Source organism: Trichosurus vulpecula, chromosome 1 (assembly GCF_011100635.1).
Source record: "Trichosurus vulpecula isolate mTriVul1 chromosome 1, mTriVul1.pri, whole genome shotgun sequence".
Classification (NCBI taxonomy): Eukaryota; Metazoa; Chordata; class Mammalia; order Diprotodontia; family Phalangeridae; genus Trichosurus; species Trichosurus vulpecula.
In genome coordinates, this window is record NC_050573.1 from 475,927,186 (window position 1) to 475,939,218 (window position 12,033).

Below are 12,033 nucleotides of genomic sequence, written 5' to 3' on the forward strand. Positions count from 1 at the left end.
CTCCTTTTTGTTGAGTTTATTTTAAAATTTCTTGTCTCATGGAGTCATTAACTCAGAGATTTTTAGGCTTCTTTGTGTCAAGGACCCATTTGGCAATCTGATAAATCCTATAAACCCCTGTTCAGAATAGTATTTTTAAATGCACAAAATGATATTAAAATATGATTATAAAAATATTTTTAAATAAACACGTTCATGGACCCCAGGTTAAGAACCCTTACATTAATTTCTATTTCATCCATTCTGATTTTTAAGGACTGTTTTTTGCATAAGGTTTTTCACCTTTTATACTATGCTCCAAATTCTCCTTGCAAATCTTTCCTCCAAAGCCATTATTTCTTTTCTAATTTGCTCCTCTAAAGCTCCCATTTCATTTATAAAATTATTTAAGTTATTTAACTCTTGCTTCACCTATTTCAGAAATATCTGACCTGGTATTTGAGTTATGTTTTCTTCGAGAATTTGCTTGTAGATGTTTTGGAGTATTTTTCTTCTCCTGGGTTTGTGTCTCAGGTGCACTTATCTCCATAATAGCTCTTTATTGTTGGAGTCTTTTTGTTTATTCATTCTTACAATACCACTTACTGAATTGGGTATTTGAGTTAAGGCTCAGCTGGGCACATTTCTGGAGGGAGTATCTGGACTTCCTTTATTTGTATGTGCCCTTATTTGTATTCCCTGGAATCATGCTACTGTTTCCTTCCTTCCTATTTAGTGATGTATTCTTCAGGAATCTCAGGAGCAGCTTAAGCAGGGACCTGTCTGGGCTAAGTCTGATTGTTTCTCAGCTTGTCAGAACTTTTTAAACTCCTGATTCCAGTTTGGATCTGAGTGACAGCCCCAAAAATAAATATCCATCTCTGATAAGAACAACATAAAGACTATTTGCAATAATCTTATATGAGGCAACCACTGTTTGCTTCTCAAATTAAAAGATAAAATTATGCCATTAAATAATAAAAGATTCATTAATTTATATTCACTCTGTATGCTGTCTTGAACATTACTGGTCTGTGAGACTGTATTTTTATTCACTCTGTTTCCTGTCTCTCACCATTAATTGCTCAATGTTTATATCTCTGCTGTAGTGCTAATTTCCTCATAAGATGTCCATATCTGTGACTGATTTCCAATTTATATAGTACCAAGTCAATGTCCCAGAGAGCCCACTATTACTTCCAAAGCCAGATGATGCACATCATTTGATATTTTTCAATTTTGTCAGCTCTGGCTGATTGAAAAGAAGAGAATTAGTTTTCAAAAGGCACAGTAACATAAATGAGAATGGCAGTTCTTACAATCAAGAATTAGTAGGTCTGGTTGAAGTGTCTCCTTGAATATGGAACAGTCAAATTCAGACAAACCTTGATAGCTTCTGGCACTTTGTTGTCCTTTATTAATCTATTTAGGATGAGACTGTGCCACCAGAATCTTGTAAATAAATTCATGCCATAGGCCAGAGGTTGACAAACCACAGCCTGTGGGCCAAATCCTGCCAGGCCTAGGAGTTAAGAATAGTTTTTACATTTTCAAATTCAATAAAAAATACTTTAAAATGTAAAAACCATTCTTAGCTCACAAAACTAGGCTGCAGGCTAGATTTAACGTTGCCTTAGGTTACAAAGGTAACCAAATAAGAAAGTATATTTCCACTCATTCATTCAACTTGATAAATGTCCATCAATATAAGAAAAATAAAATTAAACACAATTCTATTGATGATGAATAGTTAGATGGTCCAGTACAGGGGTAGGGAACCTGCGGCCTCAAGGCCACATGTGGCCTTTTAGGTCCTTGGGTATGGCCTTTTGACTGAGTCCAAGTTTTACAGAACAAATCCTTTCATTAAAGAGATTTGTTCTGTGAAGTTTGGATTCAGTCAAAAGGCCACACTTGAGGACCCAGAAGGCCACATGTGGCCTTGAGGCTGCAGGTTCCCCACCCCTGTTCATAGATAGAATCCTGAGCTTACAGTAAGGAAAATGTAAATTAAAATCCTGCCTCAGCCATTTAGTGTGTAACCTAAACAAGTTACTTAACCTCTTTCAGCCTCAGTTTCTTCATTTGTAAAATAAAGGAGTTGGATTCAATACTCTCAGTCTATGCTTCTATGACCCTAATACAAGTGTGCTATCATTCTGCTCTATCCAACACCCCCTCTTTACCCAACTAACCTGTAAATAAAATCAAAGGGTCCCAAGTATCTCCCCCAGGTTCTGGCACTTCATGGGTCAGAATCCTCTTCAAACTATTGTTCACACCAACGTAGTTAATTTTTTTCCCACTCAAACATTTATTAAGTGTTTTAAGAGAATATACACAGTATAAATCAAGGATATTGAGAAAATGGTGTACAATTTCAAATTCTCTCTAATATTATTTCATACATTAATTCCATACACATTTTAATAGCACCATTTTAATAGCATGGCTTAAGAATCACAATATAGTCATTTGCTCACATGACTCAGGATAGCCATGTTAGTGGCAGCAAAGCAGAAACCAGGTCAAGATTAGTTTTCTTCTAGAACCTACTTCTGCCAGCAATGATAACTATAAAGATTTAACTCTTCTTCACACATTAGATCTGGATGTACAAAGACAGGTGCATGTGTCCTTAAAATATATATATATATATATATATATATATGTATAACAAAAAGAACATTTTCCTACAGTTAAATAATAAATGATTGACATTTATAGATCATTCTCATTTAACTAGACTAGTGGAGAAGAGTATGTTTACAAAAAGAGATGAGGTTGTTGATTGCTTACATTTCTATAACTGTTATTTATAGCTACAAAGCACTGTAAGGTCACTATTTCATTTTATTCTCACACTATGAGGTAGCTACTGTAAGTATTATTGGTCTCATTTATAAAGGAGGAAACACAGGCCTAGAGAGCTTAAGTTCTTTTAGTAAAGTCATGCTACAAAATAAATGGAAAAACCAGGACATAAATTCAAGCACTGGAGTTGGTGAGCAAAGAGCAGTTTCAGTCTAGTTATGGGGGTAGAAATCGTTAATACCTAAAAGAACCAACCAATAGCCGTGCCAGATCTTAAACCATATTATAAGACTGTAATTATCAAAAACTATCTGGTATTGATTAAGAAATAGCAGGGTAGATGAGTGGAATAGAATAGAAATACATTTTGTAGCAGCAAATTAATATAGTAACCTTGTATTTGACAAGTCTAAAGACTTAAGTTTTTGAGATAAAAATTCATTATTTGGCAAAATTATTAGGAAAACTGGAAAGCAATTTGGCAGAAACTAGGCATAGATCAATATTTTACACCATCTCCCAAGACAAGATCAAAATGGATGCATGACCTAGATGTAAAGAGATATTACGAGAAAATTTGAAGAACATAGAATATATTACCTATCAGACTTATGGATAGGTAAACAATCTATGAATAAACAAGAGATAGAGAGCAGTGTGAGGTACAAAATGGATAATCTCAATTACACTAAATAAGTTTTTGTACAAATAAAACAAATATAGTCAAGATAACAAGGAAAGCAGAAAATTGGGGGAAAATTTATGACAGATTCTCAGATAAAAGTTTTATATCTCAAATATATAAAGAATACTGTCAAATCTATAGGAATACAAATCATTCCCCAATTGAGAAATGGTCAAAGGATATGAACAGGCAATTTTCTGATGAAGAAATCAAAATAATTTATAGTCATATGAAAAAGTGCTCTAAATCATTATTGATTAGAGAAATGCAAATTAAAACAACCTTAAGATAGCATCTTACACCTATCAGATTGGCTGAAACGATTGAAGAGAAAAGCAACAAATGCTAGAGGGAAGGTGAAAAAATTGGGACACTAGTTCACTGTTGGTAGAACTCTGAACTGATCCAACCATTTTGGAGAGCAATCTGGAATTAGCCCAAGGAGTTACTAAACTGCCTATATCCTGTGTCCCAGCAATATCACTACCAGGTCTGTTTCTCAAGATGATTAAGGAAAAAGGAAAAGAACCTATATGTTCTGAAATATTTATAGGGGATCTCTTTGTGGTGGCAAAGAACTGGAAATTGCAGGGATGCCCATCAACTGGGGAATGGCTAAATAAGTTGTGGTATATGATCGAGATGGAACACTACTGTGCTCTAAGAAATGATGAGCTGGATAATTTTAGAAAAACATGGGAAGACTTGCACAAAATAATGAAGAGCGAAATGAGCAGAACCAAGAAAAAGTCATATACAGCAACAGCAATATTACTTTAAGAACAACTTTGAGTAACTAAGTCATTTTAACTACTCTAAATACCATAATTAACTACAAAGGACATATGAAGGAAGATACCATCTGCATCCAGAGAAAAAATTGATAAATAGATGTATAGAATAATTTTACATATATGTGTATTTGTGTCTAATAGCAGCCATGGCGGGGGTGGGGGGAAGAGAGAAGGAAAGAAAAAAAGGAAAAAAAGTTATGTGATAACTATTACATATTTAAAAGGAACAGCAAGTTATACATAATAGATTTACAGCTTCATGTATAATCATCTTTTTTTTTCCATTCTACTATGTTATGGAAATGCTTGTTTTATTATTTAAGAATAAATTAATTTCACAGTATCTAGTTTGTGATTTCTATGACTATTGTTATTATGTGTATAAAGATATGTTTGTTTCTTAGAGTTTTGTAATTATGAATGCCATTCTTTCTCTGGATATGTAAATAAATTTATAATACATAATGCATGTCCATACACAATTATACATAGCTACATTAATCATGGGGACTTCCCCCCCCCATATTAGGATTATTCTTAACCACTTTATAGAACCTGAGGTAGTATTCACATGTAGACTCCTAAGAGAACATGCTTTACACACCTCTCTCCATCAGGGAACATTTGATTCTCCCAATGAGAGAAGAATTGCAATCACCTGCATGGCTAGGGCCAGGCATTAAAAGGAAGAACTCCTAAAGAACACTCATTTCCTTATTAATTGGCTATTATCCTTTATTCTTGAATAACTTTGTTTCTTGACTTCTTTTGCTTTTATTCCTGAAACCACTCAAGATGGTCATCTCCTGTTTCCCCAATTATAACTTCCTTCATATCAATACCCTGGGGACCATACCGTCCTGGATATAAATGGCACACATCTAGTCAGCTCCAGACCCTAAGCTATGTGCGACATTCCATCTGACCATTGGACAATGTCCTTGCCATCTCCCATGCCACAAATCACATACCCTTTCTTCCCTCCACCTCTTGCTCTAGAAAGAATCATCAAACCATTGCTTTTGGAGTTGATTTCCCTAAAACTCCACTCACCTTCCCTGTGGCTTCCCAAGCCAAAATACCCTTCCCTTCATTTTTCTACTAGCTACTGACTCTGTGGACTTACTTTTCTCTTCCACAGAAACCCCCTCACCTTGAAAGTTCACTCTACCCCTGGACTACTCACACTCTCCACCCCTGTAGTGGTTTCCTCTGGTTGGTTGATTCCTCCCAGAAACTCCATTTTGAGGAAAATGCCCAGTTCAGCCACTTCATTCTTTTCCAGAATGTATTCCTGACTCTCTGTACTTTCTTTACCATGTAAGTTCTTTAAGAACAGAGCCTTTTTCTGCTTGAGTTTGTATTCACAGTGTTTAGCACAATGGCTGGCACAAAGTAAATGCTTAATAAATGTTGACTTGCCTTGGTCCCCACTCTTATATGTGCTATGTCCTCCTACTAGAATATAAACTCCTTGAGGGAAAGGACTGCCTTGCTTTTGAGTTTGTATCCCTGAAATGTTTGGCACATAGTGAGTGCCTCAGACAATTACCAGCTGTGTGATCCTGAACAAATCATTTAACTCAGTTTGCCTCAGTTTTCTTCTCTATAAAATGAGCTACAGAAGAAAATGGCAAACCACTCCAGTATCTTTGCCAAGAAAATCCCACCCAAATGGTCATGAAGAGTTGGACATTACTGAACAAGTGCTTAATAAAGGCCATTCTTTCAGTTTTTCATGGGTAAGTATCCATCAGGACCAAATGATCCCATAGACTTTGCATCATAAGATCCTCCATATGTTAACCAACCTCAAATAAATTGGGAGATACTCCATTCCTCTATTCTTATCCTCCTTAACAAGTTACTATTATTGAAAGTTATGTTGACTCAGCGACCCAGTGTTCCCAGACCTGCTTGTCAATCAGTGTTGGGAGAGACTCTGTTTGGGGAAGGTGATACCAAGTCTGCAGCTTTTTGCATTACCTGTTCTTTGTCACACACCTACCTGTAAATTGTCAGGTGCCTACTACATTGGGGAGGAACTGAGATGCAAGGGCCCAACCTCCTTTGCCAAGATTTGAACTAACCAATAAAAGCTGGGCCCACTTTGAAGCTATACATGATCTCTAGTGATCAGCTTGTCAACATGTTGCTACTTCGATGAAACTCCTTTTAATTCTCTTTGTCTTGAGTTTTGCTTTTTAATCAGGGTAAAGCCCAAATGAAGAATTTTCCTCTCCATGCTTCCAGTTATCAGGGACAATACAGTATTCCTTGTAAAATGGAAATGGGGCTTCAGTGAGGGAGAAAAGTGGTAAAGGAAAAAATTAGCCTTTGTTAAGAAATTGTAAAGTAGGGGAATGTTGGCAGAGTAGGTGAGGAAGGAAAAGTTGTCAAAAGAAAAACTGAGACTCTTCATGTCGAAAAGGGAGTTAGATGCCCTGATGAGGAAGAAGTTGCTTGTCCTCCAGGAAAAGATAAAGTAGAGCCACAGAAGCTATCAAGGGAAAGAAAATACAATAAAGGTCAAAGAGAGAAGAGTATTGGTGTTTGATAATTCTCGGCTCAGAGGTAAAAAGGCAGTGGTGAGTATTGATAAATAAGACCAGCTTCTGTTACCCAAAATAATTAATATATCATAACTTGAGAATTTGCTTCTACTCAAAGAATAAATAAAAAATGCTTTTAATTGAAAAAAACTCACAATGTTTTTGAAATTCTTTTAAAATAGTTTTCATTTAATCAGTTTACATTGTGAGAAAGCATGGAATCCATATAACATTGATATATAAATCTTATGTTAATGTCAGAAGTGAAACCACTCACAGGTACTTTTTATTATGAACAAGTGACCAGTTGAGAAATTTCACAGAAGTATGAACTTTCAAGAGCTGTTACAACAAATAGGGCCAAGTATAGTATTTTAAAAAGAAGGAATAATGATGAAATGAAGGAAAGAAATAAATAACAAACACCGAAAACCCTTGATTTTGGTGACCAAATTCTGGTACCCAAATAGACTAATAAAGTCAATTTTGTGAAGACAAGAGAAAAAAGTAGTCAGTTTTTAACATTTCAGTTGCAGTACACGTGAGAAGACAGTACATCTACGTTTATGATTTTGTTCTTATCTAGGGTGGATTAATAACGAATCCTTTAAAATCCTACACTTTGGAAAGCAGACCAGATTCTGGGGCACTTGCTTTAATTAGGTTCTGTATTTCCTTGAATTTTGGATGGTCTTTGTCGGCTACCAGCTGTAACAGCACCGCCTCACTTGTAGTAACTATTATTCCAGTACGAGCAAGACGCTAAAAAAGAAACCAAATAAATAAAATCAGTATAAGAAACAAAATTGTTTCCAAAAAGCAAATGCGTATCAGGTTATAATACTTGAGTACATTTCTATATGGAGGCCAAGGCTTCTAAGCACTAAACTTAAAATTCAATGATGGGAAGAACTGACCCTATCCCTGCTCCACTCCTAAGACAGACCTGAAGTTAAACAGATGCTTGGCAGTAGACTTGCTATTATGTGGTAGATCCTTTGGGAGGAGTTGGATAGTGTAAGAAATGGTGTACAAGTGAGACATGAGCTAAATCTCTACAGCAACATAATGAAGCAAAATTAAAGAGCATGAAATAGAGAACACTCCCTGTAGACCTTGTGGCAGGCTAGGGTCAGGTCTGTACACACTAAAAAGGGCAAGAAGCAGGCTGGAGGGAGAAGCCAGGACTTTAAGTGGGAAGTTTCTCAGTTGTGGTGCAGATTTAATTTTCTAGAAGTCCCTAGCATATAGAGCAGATAGGATTGCCAGCAATTGGAAGTCAGGAAATGATGGTAGACAGTAATCCTCTCTCCCTATACAAAGACTTCTTTGTTTTATGCATAACTAAGGATTTCCCCTGGATATGTGGTATCTGGTAGTGGTGGTGGTGTTCAGTAGCTTTAGTTGCATTGGAGTCTTTGTGACGCTTGTGGGATTTTCTTGGCAAAAATATTGGAGAGGTCTGCCATTTCCTACTCCAGCTCATTTTACAGATGAGGAAAGTGAGGCAAACAGGGTCAAGTGACTTACCCAGGGTCACACAGGTAGGAAGTGTCTAAGGCCAGATTTGGGCTCAGGAATATAAGTCAGGCTGGGCCCTCTACCCACTGCTCCACCTAGCGGCCTGTGGTATTTGGTATCCTCACCTTAACTCTCAACCTAAGACATAGAAAATCACCTAGCACAGAAGGCCAAGTGCCTTTGTAGACCCCATGGTTCTCTCATACTCTGAAGGTCTGTGCCATCAGGCACTGTTTCAAGGGCCATTTCATGGGGGTGAGAAAGACAAGGGGAGGTCTTGCTGCTAAACCCAAAAGAATCAAAACTAGCAACATATATCCTTCCTCTCTATTCAGTACTTGCATCTTTAGAAGTGAGATAAAACAATTATTTTTTACACACTTGTTTGTGCTAGGCCACTTATTTGTGCCATGTGGATATCTAAGTTTAGGACAGCTTCTTGAGCTTCCTTGCAAATTAGGAGGTCAAAATAGCAGATATTATTTCTTACTTCAAGAACAAAGCAGGGTTTCAACACCCTGCCTAACACCGGCCCATAGCACCCAGTGGCAAAATGCTATGGGTGGTGATGATGGAAAAATAATAATAATAATATTGGGATAAACCAAGGTATACTTCTAAACCTGAGAATTTCAGTGCATGAAAGAAAAAAAGAGGTGGAGGAAGGGAAGCTATAGTAACAGAAAAACTTCTTAGTCCTCTAAAACTTGAGACTAATGTCTTCAGTCTTAGGGGAAACTCAAGCTGATGCTCCAAGTCTTTCAGAAGAGTTATTCGATTCCATTTTTTTCTTTTTCTTTCTTTATAAAAAAAGAATTTTTATTAATCTACTTTGTTTTTTAAACATCACTTTAGTTTCTCTTATTAATCCTCCTCCCACTCTAAGACAGTCATCTTTTTGAAAGATAAAAAAAGAAATGAGTAAAAAAAATCAACATAATTGATCATACACTGAAAAATTCTGAAAATGTGTGCAATGTACAATACTTGTAGATTTTTCAACTCTACTAAATGGGAGCATCTTCTCATATCTCTTCTTTCAAGCCATACTTGTTCTTTATAATTTTGTAACAAACACAACTGATTTTGTGTGTGTGGTTTTTCTTTCTGTTTGTAGTTTTGAAGTCAGTGGGTATGCTATTTTAAGAAGAGATTTAGTTACATCCCAGAAATTCTGTTATGTTATTCCATCTTAATTTTCTTTCATATAATTATTATTTCCAAGATTTATTCTTTGATTTGAGAGAATTCTTGATTCTGTATTATATATTTGATTTTACTCTATGATTTTATTCTGTGATCATATTTCTCTTCTCTGAGAGATTATGTGTGCTAAACTCTCCTTATCTGAAGTTAGATGCCAAAAGTTAAGCTTTCCCACAATGACTGTCAGTTAAAGAAAAACTCTGTTCTCAGTACTTTCATAAAACATTATCTCAAAATTTCCTGCAAGGTTTGTGGGGTATCCTTTAGAAAACAGGACTGTCTGACCTCATCCTATCTTTAACAATTAAGGTGGTCTTAGCCAATTCCCCAGTTGCAAGTAAATCTGCCTTTATCAGTAACCTCAAGATGCAGCTAGGACATATAAAATTCACAAAAACATTGCTTAAAGATAGAGAGGTGGCTATCATCCCCACTGGCGGAATGCCCACTTTCTTTGATGTAAACAATCATAATCTCTCGTCTCTGTAATGCTGGGCCAGTTACATGATTTTTGTTCTGTTGTTTGTTCTATGCTGATGAAAATGTATTGCACTCTCAATTCAGGGTCTTTTGGCCAGAGGCAGGACCATTCTATCTTGCTCCAATCTAATGTTTAAGGTGGTATTTTCTGCAGTGGTCTTTTGGACCTCCTTTTCCATTTGGCTAATTCTGCCTTTCAAGGCATTCTTCTCCTCATTGGCTTTTTGGAGCTCTTTTGCCATTTGAGTTAGTCTATTTTTTAAGGTGTTGTTTTCTTCAGTATTTTTTGGGGTCTCCTTTAACAAGTCATTGACTTGTTTTTCATGGTTTTCTCACATCATTCTCATTTCTCTTCCCAATTTTTCCTCTACTTCTCTAACTTGCTTTTCCAACTCCTTTTTGAGCTCTTCCATGGCCTGAGACCAGTTCACAGGACCATTCTATCTATCCTTTATTATCAGGTGGGATGCCCCTGTTAATAAATGATATCTTGCCTGGAGAAATAACTCAGTGTACCTTTCTGTTACATTTCACTCATGAAAGACCCACTCGTTATTTGGAATTTCACTGTTAAGTCTCTATTTGAGTCTGTGTCCTTTGTAATCCATCAACCAATTAAATATTTTATGGTGTTATGATAGTCTATAAAGGATGCATTTACTATTTTTTTAACTTTTTATATTTATTTGCAACATTTCTGTGACCTAATACATGGTCATTTTTTGTAAAAGTTCCATTTAATGCTCAGAAATATTTATTCTTTAGTAGTACCATCTAGAAGGTACCAGAAATCTAACTCTAGTTTCCCCAGCAATTTGTTCAGTTCTATATTTTCTCTTTTGTTTACCTTTCTGTCAGACTTATCTAAAACTTAGGGACACTGAAATCTTCTTAGTACCTATGCCTTCTTGTCATTTAGTTAATATTTCCTATATGAATACAGATGCTAAGTATTTGGAGCATATAAGCTGAATGATGATAATAACTTCTTTTCTATGATTCCTTTCAGTACAATGTAGTTTCCTTGTTAATCTCTTTTTATGTTTACGTTTTACGTTGATCCCTTTTTATAAATATTTTTGTTTTGTCTGATATCATGACTACTACTCCTGGTTTTTTTTTTTTGGATTAACTTGATGCATAGAAAATTTTTTCCAATTCCTTTTTAAATTCTGTGTCTTTAAAAAAATATGTGTTTCTTGTAGATTATGGGGTTTTGTTTTCTTAACCTGTCACTCTTTTGCATTTTATTGGACCATTTAATCTAATCATATTTAAAATGGTAAGGATTAAGTTTATATTTTTCTCAAGTTCTAATATTGGTTTTTTTTGTTCCAAAGGATATTATGTCTCTTCAGTTATTTTAGTTAGGTGGCATAGTGGAAAGAGCATTTGGGCCTGAGTACAAATATTGTCTAAGACACTAGATATATGACCCTGGGCAAGTCATGTAACCTCTGTCTTAGTTTTCTCAACTGTAAAATAGAAATACAGCACCTACTTCATGGGATCATTGAGGATCAAATGAAATATGTGCAAACCCCTTACCACAGTGCTTAGCATATAGTAGGCACTTAAATGCTTTTTTCCCTTCCTTCTTTGCTTCCTTCCTTCATTTCTTCTTTTCCCTTCTTCATCTATTTTTGGGCAACTCTATTCTGACCTGCCCATGTTCCATTACCCTCAAGTCTTCTCCCACCAATTCCTTATTTTTTGAATTTTTCTTATTTAGTTCTTTTTTTGTTTATATGTAATTCTCCCTCTCTTTGTTCCTCAGTTAAGCAGTCAAGTAAAATCCCCCTTCTCTCATCATCTTCATATCATTTTGTCTGTTAGCTTTTAAAATTTCACTTTCTGCGTCTTTGTCTGAAAAGGATTTTTTCATTCATTCTATATAACTTCCCTTTCTGTCAATTCTAGACTTTTCAAATTCACTGATTCCTTCTTTAACTTCTGTAGTCCTTATTGAATTAAAGTTTCTATAGTATCACTTTGGGGTTCC

General features: G+C 35.6%; 1 protein-coding gene across 1 annotated transcript in view; it reads right to left on the reverse strand.

The window, feature by feature from the left end:
* Positions 1–6,992: 6,992 nt before the first annotated feature.
* The window catches only part of ISOC1 (isochorismatase domain containing 1), a 49,792-nt gene continuing 44,751 nt past the window's right edge, over positions 6,993–12,033 (reverse strand). The window contains exon 5 of the mRNA XM_036742418.1: positions 6,993–7,586. Coding sequence (XP_036598313.1) covers positions 7,440–7,586 — 147 coding nt within the window. The 3' untranslated portion in view covers positions 6,993–7,439. The remainder of the gene's footprint in view (positions 7,587–12,033) is intronic.